This window comes from Alligator sinensis, unplaced genomic scaffold (assembly GCF_000455745.1).
Source record: "Alligator sinensis unplaced genomic scaffold, ASM45574v1 scaffold1322_1, whole genome shotgun sequence".
Lineage (NCBI taxonomy): Eukaryota > Metazoa > Chordata > Crocodylia > Alligatoridae > Alligator > Alligator sinensis.
In genome coordinates, this window is record NW_005842116.1 from 916022 (window position 1) to 942991 (window position 26970).

Consider the following 26970-nt stretch of genomic DNA (forward strand, 5'->3'; position numbering starts at 1 on the left):
TGCTGAACCTGGCACCCCCAAGCATGGGGACTTTGGGGCTGATCACCTGAGCGACCTCCAGAAAATAACGTGCCATTCAAACCTCTGGACCTCATGTTCCCCTACAACCAGTGTGCTTGCCCCTCTCCCTTCCTGTCTGCCCAGACCTTTTAGACATGCTTGGACCAACCTGCAGCACAGTCTTGTGTGCGTAGAGACTGGGTTCTGCCTTTGCCTGGAAATGCTGCTGTCTCCAAGCGGCTCTGTGTGGCACCTGCCAGGAGCCAGCCCTTGGGGGTCTGCAGTGAAGACGCTGGCACTTGTTGCTGACAGGGCTGGGCATCCAACCACCCTGGAGCAGGCTGTGTGCTCTCCACTCGCAGGCAGCAGTGATGGGGGGAAGAGGGTACCTGGGGAGGAGGAGGCAGCTTTGGCAGGTGACTCCCCTGCTCTGGCCACAGGTGGCTGGCAGCTTGTCTGGCCACGAGAGCTACTACTGATGCAGCTGAAGATGCTAACAAGGAGGGAGGAGGCCAGGGCATTGGAGCCACCCTGTTTAGGTACTGCAGGGATCCCAGCTGTGACCCTGGCTTGGAGTCCCAGTGCCCGGGGTCTCTGCTCTTGGCGGGTAGGGGCTGAGTGAGCTCTTGTCAAGCAGCCTCTAACAGTGAAGGGCAGCAACAGCTGACTGAGCTTCTGCCAGCTTGGAGCAGGGCATGGGTGAGCTGTGAGCCTGTAGCCACACCAGGCTCTCACACCAGGGCAGCCCCGCTCTCACTGATGGCAAGGGGGACAGCATCGTGGGGGTCAGGGAGTCTGGCTTACAGGTGGGCAGGCTCTACGCCCTCGTTTCCTTCTCGGACAAACCCTGGCTGTAACTGGCCTTTGCAGGGACGCCGAGCAGCCCTGGGCGAGTGCCGTTTTGCCCTGCTAGCATGTTCCAGCTGCTGACGAGGGAAGGCTGTGAATTCAGCAGCATCTGTACAGGGGGAGGCCATGGCCTGGCTCCTCTGGCCTTGCTTGTTATCCTTTGCAGCCTGCTGCCAGGCCTGCCTGCCCTTTTGGCTCTTCCCGCAGCTGGGCTGGGTGGGGAGGGTCTCCTTTGCCGCGCTAGATGGACCCAGTGACCGCTGGCTGTGGTGTGAGCACCTCTCCAGGGATTACAGCGGCCATCAGGTATACACCGGCCACGAACGGATAGATAAAGGTTATGTGTCGGAAGGGTGCTCACAAGCACCGGAGCAGCGAGACTGTGGAACAGGCTGAGGGGTGCTTGCAGTCATGGGGGAGAGGCCTCGATGTCCTCGGAGGTCCCTTCCAGCCCCGTGCTCTTGGGTGTCCGTGGGAATGGTGTGCTGCAGGCGCTGAGTAATGGGAGGAACATGAGAACTGATGAGTTCTCAGAACGTGGTATTTGGGGGCTGGGGAGGAACGGTCTGTCTCTGCGATCCGGTTTCCTCTCGACTTGTAATGAGATCTTGCCAAGGGCTGGGTTGGAGCGGGGGTGTGGGGGGAAGGAATGAGCAAGGGTGGGCTTCCCAGGCTCCCTTTCCCGGCTCTTCAACCGCGAGCAGCATGTGCAAAAAGTGCAGTTGTGGAGATACAAGTCTGTAATCCCCTTGCAGGGGAGCTCCCTGGGAGGGGACTCCGCTTCATACTCGGTACCACTCTTGCAACGTGGTACCTTGATGCTGCGCAGGTTGTCCAGGGGCTTGTATAGCAATAAATGTAATCAAAGCCCTTTGAGCAAGGTGGGAGCCTTGGCTTGGGTCTCTCTCAGACTTGCCTTGTGACCTGCATGTCTCTTTACACCACAGTTAGCTTGGATGTTGCTGCCAACCCCCTTCTGCCCATGCAGAAAAACCTTTAAATTGGGCTGTTGAGCATGGCTGAGCAGGTAGGCTTCAGTCCAAACCTTGGTGCAGCCTGGGCCACTTGCGTGCTGGTTTAATCAAGCCTCCGATGCTATCCTGCAGTTCCATCTGGGCTATGCTGCCTTTCGTGCTACAAGTCCCCTGCGCTGGCTCAGCGGCCCGACTCCCTGTTGGTCCACCCGTCTCCGCTGTGCTCCTACCGCTGTTGGATCCAGGCAGTGCCCAAGGACCCCCTTTCTCCTGCTGCAGTTGGCCGGAAGCTGACACAGGAATGGGAATAATAGGGAATAAGGGAAGATGTGTACTTTGGGGAGCGAACCTAAGTGACCTTCCTCTGAGGGGGCAGGAAGGAAGCGGAGAGGCAGAGAAGTCGGAGGCAGGGAACGCTGTGAATTGCCCTGCTTTGCAGAATGGCCTCCTTCATCAAAGTCCTTCCTGCCAACTGCCCCGTGCTGCCACCCTCGGAGCTGTGCTCGTTAGCGCCGAGGGGCTCCCCTTGGAGCTGTTTATGTGGAGCATTGTGCCCATGTCACTGCCACCGGCAGCAGCCCCGTGCTAGGAGAGAGAAAGAGCACCCTGAGCACAAAGTCCTAGCGCGGCCCAGTTCAGCGCTGTGCCAGGGATCCTGGGAGCATCTGTTAGTACAGGCTGCTGCATCGTGGGCTGGGGCAGGGTGGGCTTTGCAGTGGGGCTGCTCCACAGTGGAGGCAGCGCGGACAGCAGGCCTGTTTGGCTGTCTGGGAGCTGGAAGCAGTGCCCCAAGGATGCTGGGGGGCCCGTGGTCGGAGCACGAACAAGGCAGCATGCAAAGTGTAGGGACCGAGGTGATTGGTTTAATGTCTTTAATGTGAGACCTAACATTCATTGAGGATGGGGTAGAGGGAGCAGATTGGACTAAGTGAGGTCCTGAGGCCCCTTCCAGCCCAGCTTCTGTGTGATTCTGTGATCACGTTGCTGGGATTTAATTAGGCAGAGAAGGACTCCTTGCTGTTATCTTGGCATCCAGGCACAGTCACTAAAACCGTGAAGGAACTTGCTTTGCAGCTGCCATGCTTGGAGTAGCCAGATATCTGCTGATACTGGTCACCTCTTAGAGACCACAAGTCTCTGAGCTCCTTTGTGCGTGGGATCAAGCATCATCCAGAGTCCCAGATTCCAAGAGTGCAGTCGATGTCCTCGAAGTGCAACAACCATCGGGAGTGCGTGTAGCTTTTTTTTCTATTTTCTTTTCCTGATAAAGCTATGAGCAGCTCCACATTTCCTCTCGGTTGCTTCGCTCTCAGCTGCTCCCAGTCCAAGGCTTCCCTAACAGCAGGGGCTGCAAACGCACCCTCCTGTTGGATACTGAAGCTGGTCCTCTGTGGTGCTCCGTACCCTCCTGTGGTACTTGTGCAGAATAGCATCCAGCTTGCACTGTCCTGTGCTTCTTGGTTCTTGCTCTCTCTGGGAAGTTAAAAATGTGACTTGGTAAAAAAAGAAAACATCCTGAAGCCGCCAAATCCCTTTGGCACAAGTGATTTAGGACCCCGTGCTTGCCTACCAGGCAGAGGAAGTTGCGTAAAGCCCTATTTTCTTTCAATGCCGCTTGGGGAGGGGCTGGGAGTTGGCCTGTCAATGCTGACCTTGGTTCTTCGGTGCCCCTTTGAAGCACCGGCGGCAAAGCTGTCAGCAGCCACCTGTCCTTCGTGTCTCCCTGGGCTAGGCTGCTCCACCTGGTCTCCTCTGTGTGTTTTGCTGTGTGATACTGTCTCTCCACCCCGGCAACTAGCTCCTCTGTGCTTTCACAGTGGATAGGTAAAGGGAGGGACTTGAGTCAATCCATCGACATCCTGATTTCCGAAAGCCTTGCTTAGTACCACCAACCCCGCTGCTCGCCATGAGGCCGGGCCAGCGGGTGCTCTTTGCTGCTGGAGGCTTGCAGGAATCAGGGATGCCTTGAGGTGGATACAATTGTGCCCATAAGATTGAGATTGTGCAATAAGTTATACAGAGACAGTTGGCAGGAACCCACAACGCCTGCTCTTCCTTGTGAGAAAACTGCTAACATAGGCAGAAACACAGGTTTCCTCCCTGGAGGTGGCTTAATTTTTGTCTCTCTTCCTCTAGCAACACCCCTGCCTTGAGTTGGTGTCTGTCCCGCTCGGAGGATTTACTCCAGCAGCTCTGGTTACAGTTTAGATCAGCAGCGTCCCTGGCACTGGCTCGCGGTGCAGGCGCTCTTAAAGGCCAGTGTACACTGGCAGAGCTGAGCGCGGTGCGGGCTGGAGGGCGCTGCTTTCTGCAGCCTCGCCTCCGCTCTGCTGTCGCTTGCAGCTTGGGTGCAATTCTGGTATGATGGATGTAGGACTTCCGGGTTTTCTCTGGGCTTTGGCTTCTGGGCTAAGATAAACTGAGCTGAGCAGGACGGGGGCTTTCAGAAGTGCCTGGAGTCTTTGAGTACAAGTCCCCTCACACTGATCCCGAAGCATCCAGCAGGCTCCGAGTTTAATTTTCCAAACAGCCTGAGCGTGCAAAACCTCAGGTGCTTTGCTGGTGATAGCAGGAGCTGGTCCCTTTGGGACCTGGATGTGTTTCCGGGAGAGATTCCCCAGTGCGCGGTGAAGGAGGACAAGCGTGGTGTCCATTCGCTGAGGAGGACACGACCTGACCCAGGTCCCCCAGAGGAACAGCAGCGGGGCGAGGGGGGGCTGAGAGCCCGGACGTTGTGACTCCCTTTCTGGCGCCCTTATACTGCGCTGACGAGGCCGTTGCAGGCAGGGGCTCTTATCACAGAGGGAGCACTTCATTTCTTGGTAAAGGGCAGAAAGGACTATTCTGACCAGGTGCTTTGACTTCTCACAGAGGCCGTGGCGTTGTGCCCAGTGATTCCAGTTCCCGGTCAAACTCAAGCATGTTGTTTTCTGCACTGAGCAAACTGGTGACACTTGACCTACTCGGCTGGTGCACGGGAAGTCTGGTCACCGGGAACCGAGTTCACGTGTGTGCTGGCAGGGGAAGTCCCAGCAGCACGGCCTCTATTGATGCACTAGCGAGCATCGCTGGCAGCGGACTAGCTGCAACCTCCCATCCTGTGTGCGGCTTGCCAAGCCAACCTAAATGCAGTCATCTGGGAGAGCAGAGCTCGCTGGCTCCTAGCTGCAGTTAGACAGGCCCATGTGCCTCTGCGGCAATCAGCATGTTTCCAGAGGGAGTCGTGCTCCTCTTCCCCTGCCCGTGGGCACGGAGCTCATATTCCCTGCTGCCCATGCTCAAACACTTATTGTGAAGCTCTGTCTTTAAGGCAGCCCTTGGCAGCTGTGCAAAAGTCCCTTCATCAGGAGCTCAGAGCAGTTGTCTGAGTAGGCTGCTCGAACACGCTGGCTCCAGCTACCAACGGTGTCGGATGCCACAAGTCCCCAGAGGGCTGATCTCATGTTGGCAAAGGGGCAGAAGAGCTCCCAGCAATTCTACCGCAAGTTACTCTGTGGCCGGGAGGTGAGAGGGGTTGGCCGGGTGTGATAACTGATAACTGAACTTGCTTCCTCGCAGCTGGGTAATGGGGACAATCTTTGCCTGCATCAAAGATGCTGGCAGGCTTGGGGTTTCCTACAAGTGGTTCAGGTGCATCTGAAGTGGTTCAGGAGCATCTGCCTTTAACCAAGGTGTATAAAGCATTTTGGGAGCCTGCAAAGACAGCAGAGAAGACCTTTCAGGTCTGCAGTGCTTCCACATTGATCCATCTCTGTGTATCGGACACTTACAGTCCCTGAACAGTAGTAAGATAACAGAACCTCCCAATGTACCTGCAAGGTATATAGCAAACTTTTCCTGGGTGATTCTCAGTTGGGCAGGTCCAAAATCAGGTGGGTTTGCTGGTGGGTTGGAGGGGCAAGGCAATGGGGAAGTTCATTACATATCCAACAAGATTTTTCCGTGTTGTAAGCAAGGCCTTTGACTCTGGCTTGGCTATGGAGCTATCAGCCGGCTCTGAGCAAGCTTTCCGTGGCATTGCCCTCCCTTCTGCTGCAGCTGCTACCCTGCTGGGAGCACCCTATGCATTGCATGGCCGGGAGCCTGGTGGAGAAGTCACTGTCTCTCATCATCCTAGAGCAGAGTGTAGATGGCACAAACTGGGGGAAAATAAACCAGGCAATCAAAATAATTGCCCAGTGCAAGGTGTCAGTAATGCAGGCTGTCAGCGGATAGCGTTTCTTGCAGCAGAAGCAAGAACGTGTCCAGTTGGCTGTTGGGGTCGGCGACACAGAGCTCCCCAGCAGTAGCATGATGATAGCGGTTGGACTTATCTAAGCAGGAATCTCAGTGGGCGTGAAGAGCGCAGCAGCAGCCAGGATTGCGAGTACCTCTTTGGTGAGGACGTCCTTGGGCAGCCTTTGCAAAGCACAGCGATGCAGGTGCCATTGCAGCAATTCGAGTCTTATTTATAGGCGTTATAGTAGTGTCCAGGAGCCCATGTTGGGGACCAGAAAAAGAGTGCTATGTATTATACAAGCCCAGAATTATGACCTGATCCCTGTCCCATAGAGGTTACAGTCTAATTATAACAGGAGACGACAGGCGCACGGAGGCAGATGTGGAAACGCGAATGAACCACGAGACACTGAGATGGCGGTTGGACTTCAGCATCCTGTTGACTTGCAGGAAGCTGTAGAAGACGTGTCTTTGGGCGGGCTGACAGGTCCTGCTCTGGGGACTAAGAAACTATCGCCACTGCCAACCTGTTCTGAGCATGCTTTGCTTCCCTGCAAGGCAGGCATGATCCAGCCTGCGTAGCCAGCAGAAAAGTGGCTTTATACGCAAAGCCCTCTGCTACAAACACTTACAAAAGTAAACTGGTGGCCCTGAGGTTTTTATAGCCTGCTGCCTCCCAGCTGTGGTTGCAGCAGTTTTTTTTTCCATCCTGCTTTAGGAAGTCAGCTGCTCTGCTCTCAAGTCCAGTACCCTGCAATTACTCAGCATCTCTGTCCCAAGCAGCCAGGGCTGTGCCTCCTTTTGTGGGGGAACTGGCTCTGGTCTGGAGGCAGCATGGACAGATTGTGTCCTGGTGACTGACGCTCCAGGCCGAGGGAGGAGGACTTCCTTCCTCAGCAGGGTCAATCGGTCTATCCCCATCAGAGAGGAGCAGAGAGCTTGCTTTAGTGAAGCTGTGGAGGAAGGCAAGAGCAGCTTTTGGCAGCAGAATGAACTGACCCAGAAAGTGAGGGGAGGGATAATCTCGTGGTTGGGGCGCTGAAACAGGATTCAGATCTGGCATCAGTGCCTGGCTCTGCTGAGCAGCCCTTGTGATGCACTAAGTTGCATCTGTAAAACGTTTCCTGTTTAGCTGGAAGCTCTTTGGGCAGCGCCAGTCTCTTGGGTATGCAGCACCCAGCACAGCAGGGCTCTGGGCTCGTGTGAACATGCAGTTGATGAGTCTGTTCAGGGCCCAGAAAGACTGCACAAATAGCCACGTAGCCCACGTTCACTTCTGAGCAAAGGCCTCTGACTGCTCAGGAGCTCTGACTGGGCCATGCCTCTTGGGAAGAGCAGACCTGTTGGGTTTTGGTGGTGAGACGCTCGATCAACCACAGCACAGGCTCTTGGGCTGCTGCATTTCCACCCTGACGCTGCCTCTGCTGCCATAGGAAACCATGTGTTGGTGCCTATGTCCATTTTTCAGAGAGCTCAGACTTCCTTTGGCCTCAAAGCAGGGCGGTGGTAAGGAGCTGAGCCACATCTGGGATGTACCCAGCAGCTGAGGTGGGGGAGGTCTGTAGTGCCAGACCTGTGCCAAGAAAGCTCCTTCTGCTCAGGCCACCACAGCTGTTCCCTAGCACTAGGATCTCATGTACACAGATAACTGAAACCCATTGTATGCTATCTTGCAGCACTGGGACGTCTTCAAGTATGTGACCGAAGTATTCATCCTGGTTCCTGCCCTTCTGGGGCTGAAGGGGAACCTAGAGATGACGCTGGCATCTCGGCTCTCAACAGCGGTGAGTATCCAAGATGTGCCTGGAGGCCTGGGGAGGGTGGCGTTTCATGTGTGCATTTGCCACTGGGGAAGGGGAAAAAGAGAGATGTGGGGGGCGGAGCTGCAGACTGCTGTCTGCCTTGCGCATACTCTGCAGTGGTTTAAATGGCCGATATATTTGCTCGGGTACAGATGCCTTGTATGCACATGGTTTGGACTGTGTCTGTGGGTTTTACTTATCAGCCCTGCCATGCAGCCAGTTAGCAGGGTTTCCACTTCAGCATCTGGTCCGTTCGCTTGGCTTGTGCTCGCTAGCGCTGAATTTGCTGACTGCTTCAGTGAGCACTTTGCATTACATAGGGCTGAGGACTCTTGAGGTATGGATAAACTGTGACTTCCGTGTCCTGGTGTACCGTGGCAGGTCTCCCATTCAGCAGCAGCCTAGCCATGTCTATCCTGCCTTAGGATAGAGCGAGCTGTGCACAGGGCTTCTAGGGGTTTAGCACCCAGCTGCCAACTCACCACAATTGTACCTTGGATTAGTGGAGCAGGGAGTCATGAGAGGACAACCTGTGCTGGGTGGGGGTGCTGGGGAGAAAGCGCCCAGCCTGCTTTTGATTATCTTCTCTAAGCTGATTGTGTCAGCTGAAGAAACAGCAGAGACACCGTCACCAACATCCTGGTGGAGAGCTTGGCGTGTCGGAGAGGCAGTGCACTCATCGCACAGGCGGGAAGTCACACGTGTCCATCTGTAAGTGGATGCCAGCGCGCTGCCTCCTGTCATCGCTGGGTCAGAAGGTGCTGTGGTTTCAGCGAGGACAGCTCTAATACAAGAGGCTCTGACTCGTTTGTTAGGAAGCACAGAAGTGCAGCAAAAGCGGGTTAAAACAGGACTAGAAATCCAGTGGCTGGTCCAGGCGAAGGGGCATGGAGAAAGCTGTGCTGCATAGGCTGGTTCTTCTGGAGCCTGGCAGTAAGTGGCGCTAGCTTGATCCAAAGCCTGCTGGAGTTGATGGACAGGTCTGGCTGGACAGCTGCCGTGGCATGAGTGCTGTGGCCACGCACTGAGCTAGCGAGCTTCCCGAGGGAGACGGGGTAGGAGCTCCAGCCTGCCGCCAGGCTCTGTGAGTTTCCTGAATGCCAAGGGAGCAGAGCTGTGACCCTGCAGGCACGCAGCCCTCTGTCCCCGCGGCTGGGGACTGGAATCCTTCCCTCACGGGGAGATGTTCTCCTGCCTTTTTTGTCAGGCACATTTTTCCAGCATGTGACAACAGGTGACCGCCGGGTGTTTCGCGGCATGCCCCACAGAGGGTGCATAGCTGGGATTCTTGGACACGGAGGAACCAGCTGTGCCTACAGCTAAATTCTTAGCTCCATTTGCTTGCTGTATTGAAGCTGTCAGAGGTGCAGCCATGTAAAGAGCACCCAGCCCAGCTTCTGCCTCCAGGGTGGAGAGGGCAGGGCCTGCTTTGGGCATGGATACATGCCCAGCCTGCTGCCCGGGACTTCTGCAGGGTTGGCTTCAGGGACAAGGCGGCGAGTTCATAACTTCATAGAGCACATCAGACTGGGTGCAGGGTGGGGGGCAGCTGTTGTGCTGATGCTCCTCCATGAATCCCAGCCAGCAGAAAGCCTAGGGGATGAGGGATCACACAGGTCACCACCCTGTCTCTTGGGTGGTGTCCAGCCCCTCTGAACCCCAACGCCCACCTGCAGATCCACAGCAACAGACTACTGCTGCCTCTGCTCCCAGTGCCGTTCTCTGACCTGACACCAGCAGGCCAAGTGAATGGCTCTGTCTTGGAGCCAGAAGAGCAGGGCTCACCCTCTGCTCCCTCCTTGCCTACAATCCCTCTGCAACTGCTATCCTTCCCTGTGGCCCGCAAAATGCCACATGGTGCCCTAGTGCTCTGTGCAGCGCTGTCATGCAGGCTCACTGCTCTGGTCCCAGGAGCCAGGTTTGCAAAGATATGGGCTGATTCTCATCTCAAGCTGTTGAGTTGGGGCTGTGCGGAGGATATCACACAAGGCAGCAAGCTGAGCAGCCTGTCCCTGGCTCAGCTCAGAGTGCACGGGGAAAGGCACAGGGTGCCCTGCCACACCAGCCCCCGCGCAGCACGCAGCTGGCTCCGGCTCGCTGGCTCCGTCTCGCTCTTACACACAGTGTCTGCAGCAGCTGGAGCTGCTCGGCTCCATGGAACAGGCTGGCATGCGGCACGGCCAGCTCTTGGCCCCAGCAGCTGAGCTCCACTGTGCCTGGAGATGCCAGCTGGGAGAGCGGGGGCAGCAGGCTCCTCTTCTCAGTGTCAGGGGACAACGGTTTCCCCTCCTCTTTGGTTTCTGCTGGCACCTGGCACAGCTGTAATCCTGACAAGGGACAAAGGCTGAGTGCTGGAGCTTGTGTCAGGCATTGTTTGCTCCTTCGTTAGGGGAAACAAATCTTTGTTTAATCCCTTCCCCATTGGTAGGAGCATGCACGGACCTGTTCTGGGGGGACTGCGTGACCCTCTCTCCTTGGCTGGCTTGGCCTAGCCCTGCAGCTCCCTTGTCCTCGCCGAGGCACTGCCAGGGTGGGAGCACAAGGCTCCTGGGATGAAGTCTTAAGCAGTCCCACCTTGGCACAGAGCGGAGGGTTGGGCAGGGGATCAAGACTGCCCTCTGTGTGCAGAGAGTTGCAGGAAGGTGAAGCTTTCCCATCTCTCCTAGTGTCTGCAGCAGGGAAACAAAAGGAGTTGGCCAGGGGAGAGAGCCGGCTCTGCGCGGTGCTGGAAAGCAGCCTCCCTGGTGCCAGCCTGGTCTCCTGGTGCCACCTACTGACACGTCTTGACCTCACTCAGGCGAGGGCAGAGACACGCCGGCGCGGCTCCCGGCCCCTACAGCGGTTAGAAGCCCGCAGGGCAGTTGCAACTTGGTGCGGGGCAAGGGGGGACCACGCTGCCACTTCGTAAACTCGGTGTCTAACCTTCCTCTTTCCTCGCCTCACTGGGAGGCCTCTTCAGGACCAGGTGACCCAGCTGGCTTTTTTTTTTCCCCCCCTAGCCCTGCTCCTGGCCAGTGCAAAGGACCCAGCAGTGGAGTGCCAGCAGTCAGCCCTGCTCCGTCACGCACCTGGGGACTGCTGGCTGCGTGCTCCCTGCAGAGAAGCAGCGGGAGCGGCTTCTGCAGGCTGCAGACATCTCATTAGTGCCACATTAAGACTCTTTGGATAGTTTTACTTTTACCATGAGGAGGCAAAAATTTCCCATTAGTTTGGGGATTAAAATCCTGTTGCTACTGACTACAGCCAGGTTCCTAATCCCGGCCTCATTAGTAGAGGGCAGGAATGTTAAGATTTAACTTCCCATGGCGTTCAAATACCAGCGCTGTGTGGGCAACAGTCTCTGGATTTGTCTTTCTGAACTGATCAGACTTGAACACCCCTGACATTCAGGCTTCCTTAGTGTTGCAAGGTGACAGTCGGCCACGGATGCTCTTCTCTGTGCTGGGGAGGACAGTCCCATACCATCCACGTCCCGACTGTAGAAAGCCAGATCATTGGAGTTATATGGCGAAGAAGGCATGAAGCACCCTGGGCCACTGTATATCAAATTCCCCTTGGGGCTTTGGCATGAAGAGGGCTGTCAGCCCTGTACCCAGGCTCTTGAATAACTGCTTTGCCTCCCTGAAGTGCCTTGCGGTTCTGGCTGGCTACACTTTGTTTTCTTTCCTTCCTGTCCTAAGCGGTTCCGGGTTGCCAGGTGTTCAGTGTTGCCGTTAGAAGTGCCACGCCGTGCCCCGGAGCTGGCTGCATGTCTGTGGCGGTTGCCGTGACTTGTCCGTGCCCCTCGAATCTCTCAGTTTGGGAAGGGCTGTAGAGTTGCAGGAGCAGGACAGGGCGCGGGCAATAAGACGAATGTGCTGACTTGGCGCCTTGCTGCTTGACCTTGGCACAGAAAACCCAGGAGGAGGAAGCTGCTGATGTATCTGGGCTAAGTGCCGAGGGTTTTGCTTGTGCTTCAGGGACCCCTGAACCTGTGTAGGCTTGCTCAGGGAGCTGGCAGTGGGGACTCCTGGGTTCTGTTGCTGCCACCGAGTTGGTCTGACCTTTGGCTTGTTGCTTTCTCTGCCTGTGTCACAGCTGCTGCTATTGCATCACTCCTTGTTCTGCCTCCCCAGTATCTATGGACCCTGTGGAGACTGGAAAGGGACCCTGCAGGAGTAGTTCAGCGAGAACCAGCAGTTTGCAGCGACTCTGCCACAATGTCCCAGCGCAGTAGAGCTGTCTGCTCTGAGCTTAGAGCAACTTTCAGGCTGTTCCATTTAGTTGGATTAATGCCTCCTGCTTTTGTCCCAATGCCAAACCATACCGTGTGCTGCGGCCACTTCCTGCTACTCTGCCAGGCTCCACGTGGCACTCACCATGTTTACGCAGCTTCATTTCCAAGATGAGCTCTTGCTGCTGGCCCCCTCTGCCCCCGAGATGTCACCATGGCCTTGCTCCTTATCAGAGCTTACGGTATGTCCTGATAACAGAACTGGGGTGCTGAGGCCCCCAGCTGACCCTGGAGTCAGCATGACCCAGCTGGGCCTGAGCCAGCATTGATAGCGAGTAGGGACAGCGTGAACTCGATCGGTGAATCAGCTGCAGTGTCCGGTCCCAGCGTGAGCTGAAGGTGAACAAGGGTCACCTTGCTGCTTGGCAGGATCTGGTCTCCAAAGCACTTTGCAAAGCCTGAATCCTCACTCCATTGCTGTGGCATGTGTGTTGGACACCACCTGTACTGCAGGGATGCATTTGAGGGGTGTGGGTGCTGGAGATGAGTTTCAGAATTGGGAGTTGCTACGTGCCCCTCTTGGGCTTGGCTGATAACCTGTTCCTCCTTTGCTTCCTGGGCAGGTCCTGAATGCAGACCCTGCATGCAAGAGTTTGAGGACCTCAGACTCAGAGCAACACAGCAGTGTTGTTGGCTCTGCCGGTCATCCACCTCCCGCAGGAAGGCTGGTGGTTACCTTGCTGCCACCCATATCCCATTGCTCCGTTTCCTTTCTGCTCCATACACCCCAGCCCTCTATGGGTGTTGCCCACATGATGCATTGTTCTTTTCAGAGCCTTCCCAGAACCAGGACTGGATGGTTGCCTTTTTTTCTGCTAGTGAATCAGCTTCCAGAGGAGGCTTGGGACTAGGAGGAGCTGGCCTCCTTTGTCTTGGCACAAACTTGTGACTGCTGCACCCGAGGCTTGGTTGGCCACTGTCATTTGAAGGAGGGCAGCAGTACTGCAGTCTCCCATTCCCTGGTAGCTGATGATGTGCTCTTTCCTTGTAGGCTAATATTGGTCAAATGGACTCACCCAAGGAGCTCTGGAGGATGATAACAGGGAACATGGCTCTGATTCAGGTGAGCGAACCCAGTGGGGAGGTGGGCAAACGGTGGGTCTGTGCAACAGGGAGTGGGTGGAAGGAAGTCAGGGGGTTACGTGCCTCAGTCATCACTGTCTGCAGCTGGTGGAGCATCTGGTGGAAAAGCAAATGGTGGCTGCTTGCACCACTATCAACTTCACTTAACACTTTTCCCTACTGGTGAGTCTTAGCATCTGCCCATGACACTAATCCCCATGAGAGATGGACTCTGACTAGCCTCCTTCTTTTCCTAACCTGTGTGGAGCTTCATCCCCAGTGTCTATTTCCTAGGTTCAAGCTACAGTGGTTGGCTTCCTGGCCTCGATTGCTGCAGTGATATTTGGCTGGATCCCAGACGGGCACTTCAGCATTGGCCATGCCATCTTGCTGTGTGCCAGTAGCGTGGCCACAGCTTTCATCGCTTCCCTTGTGCTGGGTAAGACTCGTCCCTTCTCTGAGGGTGCCATGTCTCAGCCAAGGTACTTTTGGATTTACAGCGCTTCTTCCTCTGGCTGTAGGCATGATTATGATTGGGGTCATCATCGGGTCTAGGAAGATGGGGATCAACCCGGACAACGTGGCCACACCCATTGCTGCCAGCCTGGGAGACCTCATCACCTTGGCACTGCTTTCAGGGATCAGCTGGGGCCTTTACAAAGAGCTAGGTGAGACGTGAGGAGTGCCGTCTGCTTGGCCCTCCCCACCTAGGCTGTAGCATCGCCCTTGCACATTGTCCTCTGTTGTGGCTGCTCATGGCCATTAACGTAACACCCGGCTTTGAAGCTGTTTCACTAGTGAGGCATGTTTGGAAATGAGAGAGGGGAAATCCAGCGGCCCTTCCCAGACCAGGCAGATACAGTGGGTCCAGCAAGGTGCTACTCTGATCCTTTCCAGGGGATGGCATGGGGGCAGATCTCAGGAGCCACAGGCATGGCTGCTACAGGCCATGGTAGTGGTGGAGGGCCATGTCCTTTTGTTGCTCTGGGCACTTAAAAGCTGTCACTCAGGAAGGGTCCCCGGTGGCAGAGCTGTGCCTGAAGTCTTCTTGCCTCTGTCCCTGTGATTGGACCTGTCTTCAGCTCGGCCCCAAGGTGAGATGAGGCCTCCTTGCCCAGTTTCACCCACCAGCAGAAGGCTGGAGATGAGCAAATGAAGGGGAGGAGGCTTCTCTCTAGAGCTGCTCCACCACAGCCTCTGAATGCACCCAGAGAAGAACTTGACTTGCAAGATACTGCCTTTCACATGGGCAGGGGTGGCCAGGCCTTCGCAGTGGGCTTTCACCCTGCTCCCATTGGGTCCCCCCCTGGGTGTGGAGGGGAAGCTGGATCAGGCCTGTTGTTAGACATTCATGCTGACTTGCCCTGGGATGTGTCCCTGACCTGCAGCCTCTCTCTCTTCAGACAGCAAAGCATACGTGAATCCCTTGGTGTGTGCCTTCTTTGTCGCGCTGCTGCCTCTCTGGATCATCATTGCCAAGAAGAATCCAGCAACCCGGGAGGTGCTGTACTCTGGGTGGGAGCCGGTCATCATTGCGATGGCTATTAGCAGGTATGAGAGAGTGTTGCCCCCATGATCCCTGCAGAAGGGAGCACCTGGAGCTCCCTTCCAGTTCCTGGCCAGGGGCCGCTTCCATTGCATTAGAGAGACAGGTAGAGCCCTACCCCTCTGAAGTTCAGAGCTTGACAGACCGTGTGCAGATAGACCAAGGTTCCTGGGTGCTTCAGGTCCCTTGAAATCAAGCGATTTTTCCCAGCATCATCGCAGGAGGCTATAGCAGGCCCAGGAAGCAAACCCAGGTCTCCCAGGAAGCAAGCCCATGACCTTCCACCGGAGAAGGCTAGTCCCTTCTCCACCAGAGCCTCCCTCCTCCAAAGGAAGGGGTTGCTCAAAATGGTTTTGGTTCAACAAAAGGTTCCTCTATATCATAAACATAGGGATTGATGGCTTTATTCTCCGGAGTGATGATGGGAATGAATATGCAACCTGGAAATTGGGTGGTGTGGCGTGCACTGGCACTGTATGTTTTATGGGAAACCAGTCTCCACATGACTCCGCAGCGCCTGCTAAGCTCTCTTAACAGGTCTCATCCTGCTACCCTTTTTCTTCGGTGCTCCTATACTACGCCCCAGCACACTTAAAAGGGCCAAAGTTGCATGCAGCTCCCACCACTGTAGACATAAAAGGGTATTGAGATGTCCAGCTGCACAAACAGCCTGGAGGGACAGTGCATACTTGAAGTCTAACTCTCTTAACTCCTTTGAAGTCTCTGCATCTTCTGTGCTCTCCTCACCATCAGCCTCTTCACTGTCTGTCCCTGCAGTGTTGGAGGACTCATATTGGACAAAACCGTGTCCGATCCAAATTTTGCTGGGATGGCCGTTTTCACACCGGTGATTAACGGTGAGTTTGTTTCTCCTTGGCCAACACACCTGTCCCAAGTTCCTGCCAGACAGTGGAGAAATCCCTCAAGAAAAAATTCAATTCCTGGTTTCCAAAATTACTTGGGAACCCAATTCTTTCTGAAGGGGATCGTTGGCTGTTCTGTAGTGTGGTTGCTCACCTTGGTGAGTCTAACACGGGGGAGTAAATCAGGGGTTCTACCCTTAAGTTGTTTTTGCAGGGAAATGCACCCTGCGATTCCCAGGCACTTTGTGCCTTTTTTAACTGTGTATCCAGTCTGCTGCCCAGGTCAGTGTTTCTTAAGGTAAGGTTGGGAGCCTGGTATCTCATGTAAGAGAGAAGCCTCTCGTCTTCCATATGCCTAAGTCCTGTTTACAGATCCTATTAACTTCTGGGCCTTTGTCTTGTGGCAGCAAGTTCCACAAAAGGCACTGTGCGAAGTTCCCATGTCTCAGTTTCTGTGTCTAATCCCTTGCCCTGGTGTTCACCACACTCTGGTGCTCCAGGCGACAGTAATACACTTACAGGGCTCACTGAAGAGGGCAGGGGAACGGTGGCCTTTTTGTCTGTGGGCTCTTTGCATCCTGAAGAAGTGGAATTCAGGTCAAAGAGAGACTGTCCCGGCAGCAGACAGCTCGGTCTGTCACCAGACCAGAGGCAGTTGCTTCCCAGCAATACAGAGGAATTCACCTTCCCCTTAGTCCTTGATGCATTCAGATGTGTGAGTCCTTTAGGGACTGGGTTACTGTGCCCTAACTCACTGTCCTCTTTGTTTATAGGTGTTGGTGGCAACCTGGTGGCTGTCCAAGCTAGTCGCATCTCCACGTACCTCCACATGAGTGGCGTGCCCGGTGAGAGCTCCGAGGGGGCCCCACGCAAGTGCCCCAGTCCCTGCAGCACTTTCTTCAGCTCAGGTGCGTGGTAGTGATGGCTGGAGCTCCCCGGGTTCTGTCCAGCGCTGTGCCCCAGAGCTTTTCTCTCAAGGCCATCTACAGCTCTCGGAGCCAGCATCGGCAAAGGCCTGGCAGCTGCTCTGGCTAAGCTTGCACTTGAGGAAGTGGCACTGAGCAATGTGAAAGGGAGGTGGGAGCTGAGATCTGCTTGGAGGTGGTGGCTGTACTGGAGGCCTGGCCTGTCCTGTTGATAACGGAGAAAGTTGGAGTTTTAGATTTATGAGTTTCCTGCGGTGGGCAATGAGAACAAGTTAGTGGCATGGTGTCCTCTGATTTCCCAGCATTGTAGGAGGCGGACTTTCCCTCCTTCTGCTTTTAGCCTTTCAGTCCTCACCAGCTGCTCCTGGGTTGCTGAAACTCGCCTCGAGGTTGCTGGAGAACTGGAGTCCTGCTTGTTCTGAATAACTGCAGTTGCATAAAAGCTTCCCAACAGGTCCCATGCTGGACAGATCTATGGGAACTTGCTTCAGAGCACTGGTCTCTGTGTCTCTGTCTCCTGAGATCCCTCCTCCTTCTCTTGCAGATTTGAATTCTCGGTCTGCCCGCGTGCTGTTTCTCCTGGTGGTCCCTGGGCATTTGGTTTTCCTCTACACCATCAGCTCCATGCAGGGTGGACACACTACACTGACCCTTATCTTCATAGTCTTCTACATGACAGCTGCACTTCTCCAGGTAACCATCAGCCCCACTCAACCTGTTTCCTTTGCTGGAATCCTTGCCTGGATGCAAAAATGTAAGAAGCAGGCTCGGTGCTGCCCTGGGTTGTGTGGCAATGCTACTGGAAATAGGTTTTCTCTTGTTTAGATTAGCAGAAACATGAGTTTCAGTAGCTGGTTTAGTCAAAGCTTTTGGCAGCCACTCTTTGGGGCAGGCAGACTTCAGAAGTAAGACGGGTGATGTACTTTCTCCGTAAGCAGAGGCATACCTACATGGCATGGCATGCAATGATCCGGAGACAGGCAATACAATTCTTACAAATGGGACAAAGGCAAAAACTGGCTTCCCTTTCTGTAGGGTTGGCCTGTGAAATGCTTGTCTCCTGCCCCTGACAGAGCACTCCTTTTGCATCTGAACCTCCCATCCAAGAGAACAGACAGCTGGCGCGTGCAGTACATGCAGTGTGCTCTTTACCCTGCAGACACTGCACCCCACGTACAGCTCCCACTTGGGAAGAGGATGAGAGGAGAGCAGAAATGACGTGTCGGATACCAGTCATGTCACTTAATGCTGTGCTGGAAGGTGCTGGGATACTCTGATGATGGAGGAGGTTGTTCAGAAATCTGTCTATATAGAGCAGTCCAGCATGGCTGACTTGTCCAGAATCCTCTCGAAAGACTTGTCCCCCCTTCCTTCGCTGTGCAAAGAACAGCCAGGTCCAACCGCGCTAAAAATAGTGATAAAAGAATGAGTAGGATTAAAACCTCATGTATTTACAGAGCAGCATGTCTTAAATTGAGGCGCTGCTGTTGGCTGTTGACATGTCAAGACGAGCTCATTAGACTTCTGTCTGGGGCATTCATTCTGCTTGATGCTGCTTTCAGTCTTACACTGAGCTTTTAAAGTCCTTGGGGCCAGGAAGCCTCCTTTCTTGTCTGCAAAGAGCCACGAGCACCCTGTGGGCTGCAGCCATTTTAAAACTGCCCAGCAGGGAAAACAGGATGTGGAGTTTGCAGGATTCCCCATGGCTCTTCCTCTCCAAACCGCATCTTTCCCACACAACAAGAGTGTGGCGGGTCAGCCATCCCTGGGCTCCCCTCCTCCTGACAGGGTCTCTCCGTGCAGGTGGGTAGGAGCTGTGTGTGCTCAGCCTTGCGGAGTGAGGCTTTGACTCCGGCTGCTCCAGCGCCTTGCAGTTTATCCCCTCCTGTGTAGAAGGGGAGGGAAACTGTGGTCAGGGAGTTTCCTACTAAAGCCAGCTGCCCTCCTGATGCCTCTGGAAGCTGTTGCCGGTTTTAGCGTCCTCTAAAATCAACAACCGAGGCGAGCTCAAGGAAGTGAGTCAGTGCATGTACGAGAAAGAAAAACAGCTCTCCAGACAAGGCTACTAAGCGTAGGTCGTGAACTCCTGCTGGGTGTCCAGGCGCTTGGAGGGAGGCTTCCATTAGCAGCTGCTTTCTAAAGGCCCCAGCACCCCTTCCCCAGCAGACAGCAAGCTGCTGGCTGGGAGGGTGCAGGCTTGAGAGAACAGTGGGAGCTCGTGGGGAGAAAATGGACTGTGCTGAAGGCAGTGGTCTCAACCTAATGCTTGCACTCGTGCAGGCAGGGAGCGCTGGGGCAGCAGAAGCCTGCCAACAGCCTTTAACACGTGTACCCAGCCTGGAATGGGGATTTTATTCCATGCTTTGTTTAACAGCTGACTTAGAACAGCATCCACGCTATGTGGGAGCAAACATGAGCAAACCTGACAGTCCGGCAGTGCCGGCTGCTGCTAGGAGACTGTGCTCCTGCTCCAGGCACCGTGGCCTCGTCTCTGGGATTCCTGCTCACCTGTGCGGGATCCCTAGATCCTGCCCCCCTCTGCCTGCCTCCTTAGCTGCGTGGCCCTTTCCTCTTCTTCATCACACAGCTTGTCACAGTGTTTGCCTAGAGTTAGGAGCTCAGCTGCAGAACTTGGATGTGGGTCAGACATCCCCTTGTTTTTGGAACACATTCTCTCATCAATAGAAAATTAAAGAGATGGTGATGCCCAGAGCAGAGAATGGTAAAGGGGAGGCTTGTCAAAGGTGCATAAGGGGAAGTTGCCACTCAGCTCCCATTGAACGTCACCAGGGCTCCCTCAGTGCCTTTGACAAATATCCCCCGCTATGACCGTGGTCTGACACAGGACCAGCCTTGAGTCTCTGTTTTTTCCTTGCTCGCGGATGTTTATCTGATCTTCCATGGGCTTGGCTGGAATTGATGGGTGCTTGCACCTCTGAAAACTGGGCTGCAAAACTGGAAGGGGCTGATTGCAAATAAACTTTCAGTGTCCTGGAAATGAAAGCTTTGCCTTAGTGATGAGAAGGGTGTGACGGTCTGGATCAGTGGCTAATGTGGGTCTTCCTTTTCTTGGTGTTTGCCTTCCAGGTCCTCATTCTTCTCTACATTGCTGACTGGATGGTGCACTGGATGTGGGGCAGGGGCCTGGATCCTGACAACTTCTCCATCCCTTACTTGACAGCCCTGGGTGACCTGCTTGGCACAGGTCTCTTGGCTCTCAGCTTCCACATTCTCTGGCTCATCGGAGATCGGGATACAGATGTGGGGGACTAGCTCTCTCTGCCGTTCGCTTTTCTCCCGGCTCTCTTCTCCTTTAATTGACTTTTCCCCTCCCTTGCTCCTTCCCTTCCCCCACCCTACCCACAGTCTCTCTTGAGACTTCAACTTTGATACTAGATTCTCATTATTTTCAATGGGAATTTTATGTGGTTTATATTTCAAGCCAAGTTTGTACAGAAAATCTAGTTTTAGGAAGGACAAAAAAGTGTAAAGAGACAATCACCAAGTGCAATTTCATAGCAGTAGTTGTCTGAACCAAGGTTATGATGGAAACATTGATCAACCAGTCAGATTGTAAAGGAAGCTCATCCCTCTTCAGTCACTAGAGGTGAGCGGTCACCTCTTTCACTTCACAAGCGTTTGATGTTTGGAGGAAGACTCTGTGAATTAAGGCCTGCAGTATCCTCAGATCCTCCCCTGCCCATCCCTTAACATTTCCACCTTGTGCCTGGTTCTAAAATGAAGGGGTTTGGGGTGAGAGACTAGTTAAGGCATGCAGCGAAGATCTCTTTTAAATATCCTGTAGGCTTGCAAGCAAGAATAGGCCACACAGCCCTGAAACCCAATCATGACTGTTAGATAATAAATGGGGAGAGCCCTTGCAACCTAGTACAATCTATATAAGTCTGGAGAAGGGAGGCTGTGAACAGGATGAGGCTAGCCTGAGCGTACTGTGTCCTGCCCCAACCACCCTGCAAGTGTTCTTCCTCGGCACGCCACCAAAGCTTGGCTACAGAAGGGACAAGCTCCCTCTTCCCCCTCAGCATGCTCAGTCTCTTGTGGGCTGACTTGCCCGGGGACCTGTTGATTAAGGAGTTTGGAATTGGGCACTTGATTGATTTCTTACAGAGACACTTTACTGTCGGTTCTGGCTTCTCACACAACATCTCTCCTGTGGCAATCACGGGACACTTCCTTTTACACTCGTGCAAATCAGGAACAACTCTGTGCTGTTTCCCCTTCCATAACTAAGTGGAGAGGGATTCATGGTAGCATGGCCACACATCCCATTTCCAAACAGCCTTATGTGAGCTGTTCATTTGGGCTGGGAAAGGTCCCTTTGCCTTCCAACGTTTTGCCTTTCTATTTAATTCATGGACCCAATGAATTAAATCTACGTCTGAGGAATATCCCCAGGTTACGTGAGATTTTTAACAGTGGTCCATTCCTAAATACGTGGTTTAACAAGACTATAAGATGTGAACTTAAGTTGAATACCTGATGTAGAGAGCAGGGGGAGCTGCCTGTACTTCCCAAAGATGAGGGGGAGACAGTGAGGTGGGGCATAAAACCCCAGGGAACTGCTAACATCCTGCAGAAATCTGGCGCGCACACGTCCCAAGTCCTCGCTGTTCGTTGTATCATTCATTTAAGTCCTCTTCATGCTCCCGTGGAAATAAATAGCAAAGCTCCTATTGATTTCAGTGGTGTAGGACCAGAGCCCCAAAGCTGCTGTTCTCAGGTTGCTGAGCGCTGTCGTCTGCTCCGAGTTTGAATGCTGCTCACCCTGTTCAGGTGGGCTCTAGAACCTCTAACTCTGGAGTTGCTAGACGTTTAATTCTCCGTTGTTGTTCCCATCATTGTTTCCCCTTTCCGAAGCTCAAATGCCTTTCTCATGGCAAAACACCCTTTTTCTGCTCCTTTCTCTTGGCTTTAGTTTCCTTATTCTGGGTCAGCACCTCCATTTTTCAGATGAGCATCTTAAAAGGATGCCTCTATTCTCCATTTTAGTTTCCATCCCAGACATAACTGGGCATTGCGTTGTAGTGGGAAGTGATACGTAGTCTGGTGTGTATAATTTTGAATGAGGCTTGGTCAGGAGGCTCAGTTGTTTCTGTGAACCACCACAGAGCTAGCCCAGATTCCGCGGAGGTCGCATAGATGTGGCCGTCTCGATTCCCTTGAAAGACTGAGTTGCTGAGACTTGCCCAAGACTTGGTCAAAGGATCCATCCCACGTGTGGGGACAGGCGAGTTGAAAATGTTGAAACTGTATAGGGAAGTTCAGCCACAGATGGACAGGGAGCCAGTGCCAAAGAGGCAGAAACCATAGACGTCTAAAGCAAACCACATTGCGTGTGTTGGGAAGAGAGTTGCTGAGGGACCACTTTCTAAACGTATCTGGAGAAGAATCATTTCCTGTTTCGCTCTGTATCCGTGCGTCTGTTTAGGAGGCTACGCTTTTACGGCTTTGTTTACAGTGTTTGGGAGGCCGAGCCGGCTGCAGTAAAGGTGGCCTGAGAGCGCAGGATTGCACTTCTGTCCAGACGCGCTCTCCCAGATGCTGCAGGAGTAGGTAACACACGTGTTTCATGTCTACATTAGCCTTAGACACTGCTCTTTTTCTGGTATCACTTGTGATAGTGGCTCTGAACTGGTCTATGTCTTCACCCCGGTGATTGCTCACAAGTATAGTTTGGCCAGGGCTTATGGGAAGAGCAAATGTGGCTGCACTGGAGTTTCAGCTTGGAAAATGTGGAGGCCCACTCTTCCCCCATCTCCTGCGCTCGGTTTTAACATAGCTGGAAAACTGCTCACCTGGTTCCCTGCCGCTGTTGAGGGATATGCTTGAGATTCCTCCTGCCTGTCGTTTCAGCTGTTAGTCTCCAGATAAATCCCCATCTAGTATTGTTCCACGTCTCATCACTGTCCAGTTTCCTAGGTAGACATTTGTGCCAGCGGAAGAATCCCTGTCTCATGGTCCCGGCTGTAAAACCTAGGGCAACAGAGGTGATTGTTTTAAGAAGCATCATGCTACTTGGGTCACGTACCTACATTTTTATAAGGTCTAGGGTGGAGGGGGAGTGGGGGAGGGGAAGAATTTAACTTAAATTTTAAATTTAAAAACCAGTGAAGGATAATTATTTTTCATGAATTGCACTCAAATGCATGTGTACTTTAGATCTGACTGCAAATGAAGAAATACTGGTTTATTCTTTGTATTAAAGGGGAAAAAAAGACTGTCTTAATTATTTATAGTTGCTATAACTGAATTGACAAATGTCAACTTAACTGATAAATTATATTTGGTAAAATAAAGATGACATTTATTTATGTGGATCGTGGCCTCCTTTCTTCATTAAGCTCTTGTTTCTGCACAGTTACCACACTTCCTGTTACCAGTTAAAACTGTCATCCTGAATGGGGGCAGCTGTCTTTTGTCATACATTGGGTGCGATCTTGCTCATCCCCTTGCCAGTCCTTCCACGATTCAGCTTCATTAGCTTCAGAGGGGTTAATTACCCTTACGTATGTTGAGAGTGGAAGAATCCAGTTCACAGGCTATTACTGTCAAGGTTATAGGTTTGCTGCTGGCTTTAGGCAAGACTGTCTATAAGGAAGGAACTGGGCATGGGCTAGCACTAGTGTGTCCTGTCACACAGCATAAAATCTAGACAAGGTGACCTCTAGCATGAATTAGTTTTGAGGCCAATTCCTTCAGCGACTGAATGGTACATCAGAGAATACAGCTGCTGTGGACAGCGGCCCAGAAAAACTTGCTCGCTTTACTAAAAAGGGCCAGACCCTGTTTCATTTCTTACAACTTGCCTATGTGCGTCATATTCCAGAGGTGTCTACTTTTAGGATTTAAGTGTAATGCTCTCTCTAGGGAGAGTCCCAAATAGCAAAAGTTTTGATGGTCCTTGCTTTTGACGAGGGTAGCTGAAGCTTCAAATTAAACCCTACAAGTATAGTGTGGCCTGATGAATCCAAAGTCTTAGCAGTACAAAACTTCCTTGCCGTGCCATCACTGCAAAGAAGAGAGAAACTCGGACTTCAGAGCAACAACATACTGGTTCAGCAAACCTGCAAAGCAGCTTCAGTTTGTATAGTAAAATCCATCCACGACGATCCCAAAGAACTTGGCACATTTCCCCCAGCCACACACCCAACCAGCATGCAGTGTAGCTTTGGCGAAGAGGGGAAGCGTGGTCCAGAATGCATGGAAAGCCCCTATGGGATGCTGTCTAAGTTGCGTAACAGCCAGAAAGCCAACTGAAAAGCCCCTAGAGGATCAGATGCTGCAAGCTGCTGCTGGTCTTAGACTTTTCAATAAAATAAAAGCACCCAGCACCAGGTTAGAGCAAAGCCTGGCATAGCAAACCTGAATCTAGAGCCCTCTCTGAATCTCAGCTGGGAGAAGGATTCGGCTGCCCTCCTGGCTGTGCGGATTGAACACTTTTCACCTGCCCTATCAGCCTTTCTCAGCCGAATGGAATTTTTCACGTTGCTCACATTTCGGGAGTTTTGTGTATATATTAAAAAAAAAAATGTATATGTGAATGCATATGGATGGATGTGTATACACACACAAATACTGTTTGATTTCTTTCATGAGAATTAAAAGTTTCCCTGTTGTTGAAAGTTTTTCTGGTAGGGAGATTCCTGTCCAGCTGCAGAGGAGAAACCATTTAAGTGGAGGACTCCCGACCTGAACTAGGAGGCACTGGTAGCTAGGCCACCTCACTATCGGGGCTGCGGGGTCACTGAGTACGCAGGCAGAAAGAACTGACATCTCTAAGCGGATTCCAAAAGGCAGCATGGTCAAAGGTCTGTCTGCTGTCCTTGTTTGTGCTAAGGGGTTTGCAGCAGTAGCTCAGTCGTGCGACACATCTGGTTTAATAATTGATCTGAAACGTGGGGTGAATATATCTGAATTACTGAATTATGTCTAGCTGTCTTCATGATGCTTTCATGTGTGCTAAATGCAGTTGCCTCTTGATGAAAGGTCTCTTCAACCACTGCAGGTTTCTCCCAGGTCTTGCTACAGCTGTCTAATCATCCAGGTTTCAGACATCTCGGACTTGCAAGAACACAGCAAATAAATTGTATGTGTAGCAAGCAACACGTGGCTAATGAAAATGAGAGATTGGAGCCCACCAGCCTTGAAGCATCCCAGGGGAAGCTCTGCATTTGCATGGATGCCTGTACAGCCTGCATGACTTCCAGACAAAGAATGAAGCTGTTTGTTTTCAGCCGCATGCCGTGCACCAGATCCCTTGACTGGCTTTGTAATTACAGCTTCTGCTGGCAGGGCTGCTCTATTAACATGTGTCTCCTCTTCCTCCACAACTACTTTATCAGGGTCTGCGGACCTCAGTACTCTGGTGCACATGCCACGTGAATGCTAAGCAGCCCTCTGAAACCGATGGGGGCCGTTTCCTGCAAACAGCGCTGCATTCCCTTCAGCTACAGCCTTTATTTTTTTTTCTTTCAACACTGAACTATTTATTATCTGATGTGGATGTGGTTCGGGACTGCTCACTTGAGCAAGGGTCACCTTGTGTTTTCCCGAGGCAAACTTGAGCTGTCTCACAGCAGCAAGGACACGCAGAAACCAAAGAGACTTCATTTAATCCCAGTCGCCTGTTCTTATCTGAACGGCTGTCCCTGCTACACCTGTCATACCCGGATTCACGTCTCTGGTTACCCGAACACATGTTTAGCAAGACGTGTGTAAAAGTCAGCCTGCGTTTTGCTTCCCGTGTGCATGGTACGGTGGTGGTGTGGGGCAGACGAACCAGAAAGAGGCATGGGATCCAACTTTCTTTTGCAAATGGCCTATGAATTAGAAGTACCTTCTGCCTCACTACGCAGTCCAGCAGGGATAAAAGCCAAATGCTTCTGCCACTGTCTCTTTATCCCCTGAGACCCGCGGGCAGGGTTCTGGAAGGTTATTTTAGCCGACAGAATCCGTTTTTGAGCCCCTCTTGCTTCCTCCAAACGTTAAAAAAAATAAGGGGTACAACCCCCGCCCCTCTTAAAATCCAGAGGATTTTTACTATTAAATCCAACGGGACCCATTTTATTTCCTTACAAATCATAAGGTTTGGCTTAAAAATCACGAGCTCTCGTTTTGAAAATCAAATTCGTTCCTGTTCGGTCGCGTTTGCCGGCTCATCTGCAATCCTTTAAGGCCTTTCCTATTTTTCCTCCGCAGCTGTGCCGGCTCCGGCTTTAGCGTCCGGTCAAGAGAAAGACACGTCTCCCCAAATTAGAAAAAAGCAAACGATTGTGAGTAGCCATGGCGCGGGAGGAGACACGGGGCAGCGACAAAACGGTGACAACGACGTTTGGTTTTCACGCGCGACTCCTGCCAAAAACCAACGACGGACTAAATCCAGCTCGAAAGCGTCAGGCAGGTCACAAAACACGAACATCCCTGCTCGCAGCGGAGGGGAAGAAGCGACTGTGACGCGGGCCGCGGCGGAGACATCGCTTAGTAACGGCGCCTAGCACGCACGTTTCTTTGGGTGCATGTGATATCTTTTGGAGTGGTTGGCGGGGTGAGGGGAAAAATGTTTTTGGGGTGCAACATCCTTAGACCAACAGGGCTGCACAGCTACGAAGGCAGCAAATGTGGGAGGGGAGCTTGGCACATATATATATATGTCCCCATTTTACAGAGGGGGAAAACTGAGGCACAAGGCAAAGGCACCCAGGTGCTGCGCTGGGGCTCTCAGCGCGGATGAGTGACATGGGCTGGGTGACACGGACTACAGCACCCATCAGCCCCCGCGCGCGGCCCCCTCCCCGCCCGCCGGGGCGCGGCGCGGGGCCTGCTGGGTGCTGGCGCTCGGCGCTGCACGGAGCAGTGCTCGCCCACTGCCATGAGCCGGCCGGGGCTTAGCTGTCGTGGGGCGCTAGAGCGCTCTACCTGCGCCTGCAAGCCGGCCCCGGGGCACTAGAGCGCTCTACCTGCGGCTGGTGCAGGGTGCTAGAGCGGTGGATTCGGGGTCCGCGAGGGGCCGGGGGGCCCTGGGAGCCATGGGGCACCACGACCGCATGTTCAAGGTGCTGATCGTGGGTGACGTCACGGTGGGGAAGACGTCCCTGGTGCAGCGCTACGCCAACGACAGCTTCAACAAGCACTACAAGTCCACGGTGGGAGGTGAGTGCTGGACCGCCGCTGCCTGAGGGGCCTGGCTCCACCGGGCGATGCTTGCAGCGGATAGACTAACCCCGGTGCGTGTAGATTTAGACATAGAGACAGAGAGAGCGCTGAAGTTCGCGTCGTCCGCAGCTGCGATTGCAGAGGTGAAACTTTCTCTTTCCTCCCCTGCTGTCTTCTAAGCTGTTGTCACTACTGCCTCTCTTTCCTGCCGAGGATGCTCATTTCCCTCTCTTCCTCCTCCTCTTTTCTGGGGCTCGCCTTGTCATTTACTAAATTAAAGCATT

The 26970-nt window shown here is 53.2% G+C and overlaps 2 protein-coding genes across 3 annotated transcripts in view; both read left to right on the forward strand.

Annotated features, from left to right (window-relative positions):
* Window positions 1–22845, forward strand: part of SLC41A1 (solute carrier family 41 member 1) — a 27193-nt gene extending 4348 nt beyond the window's left edge. Inside the window, exons 2-10 of the mRNA XM_006024750.3 lie at window positions 7718–7825; window positions 13108–13179; window positions 13473–13617; window positions 13700–13846; window positions 14582–14729; window positions 15502–15581; window positions 16361–16495; window positions 17058–17206; window positions 19601–22845. Of these exons, the coding sequence (XP_006024812.1) occupies window positions 7718–7825; window positions 13108–13179; window positions 13473–13617; window positions 13700–13846; window positions 14582–14729; window positions 15502–15581; window positions 16361–16495; window positions 17058–17206; window positions 19601–19786 (1170 nt within the window). The 3' untranslated portion in view covers window positions 19787–22845. The remainder of the gene's footprint in view (window positions 1–7717; window positions 7826–13107; window positions 13180–13472; window positions 13618–13699; window positions 13847–14581; window positions 14730–15501; window positions 15582–16360; window positions 16496–17057; window positions 17207–19600) is intronic.
* Window positions 22846–26330: 3485 nt separating this feature from the next.
* Window positions 26331–26970, forward strand: part of RAB29 (RAB29, member RAS oncogene family) — a 13638-nt gene continuing 12998 nt past the window's right edge. The window contains exon 1 of one of the 2 annotated variants that reach the window (XM_006024752.3): window positions 26331–26683. In XM_006024752.3, coding sequence (XP_006024814.1) covers window positions 26560–26683 — 124 coding nt within the window. In that variant the 5' untranslated portion in view covers window positions 26331–26559. The other variant, XM_025205485.1, reaches the window with a different exon arrangement.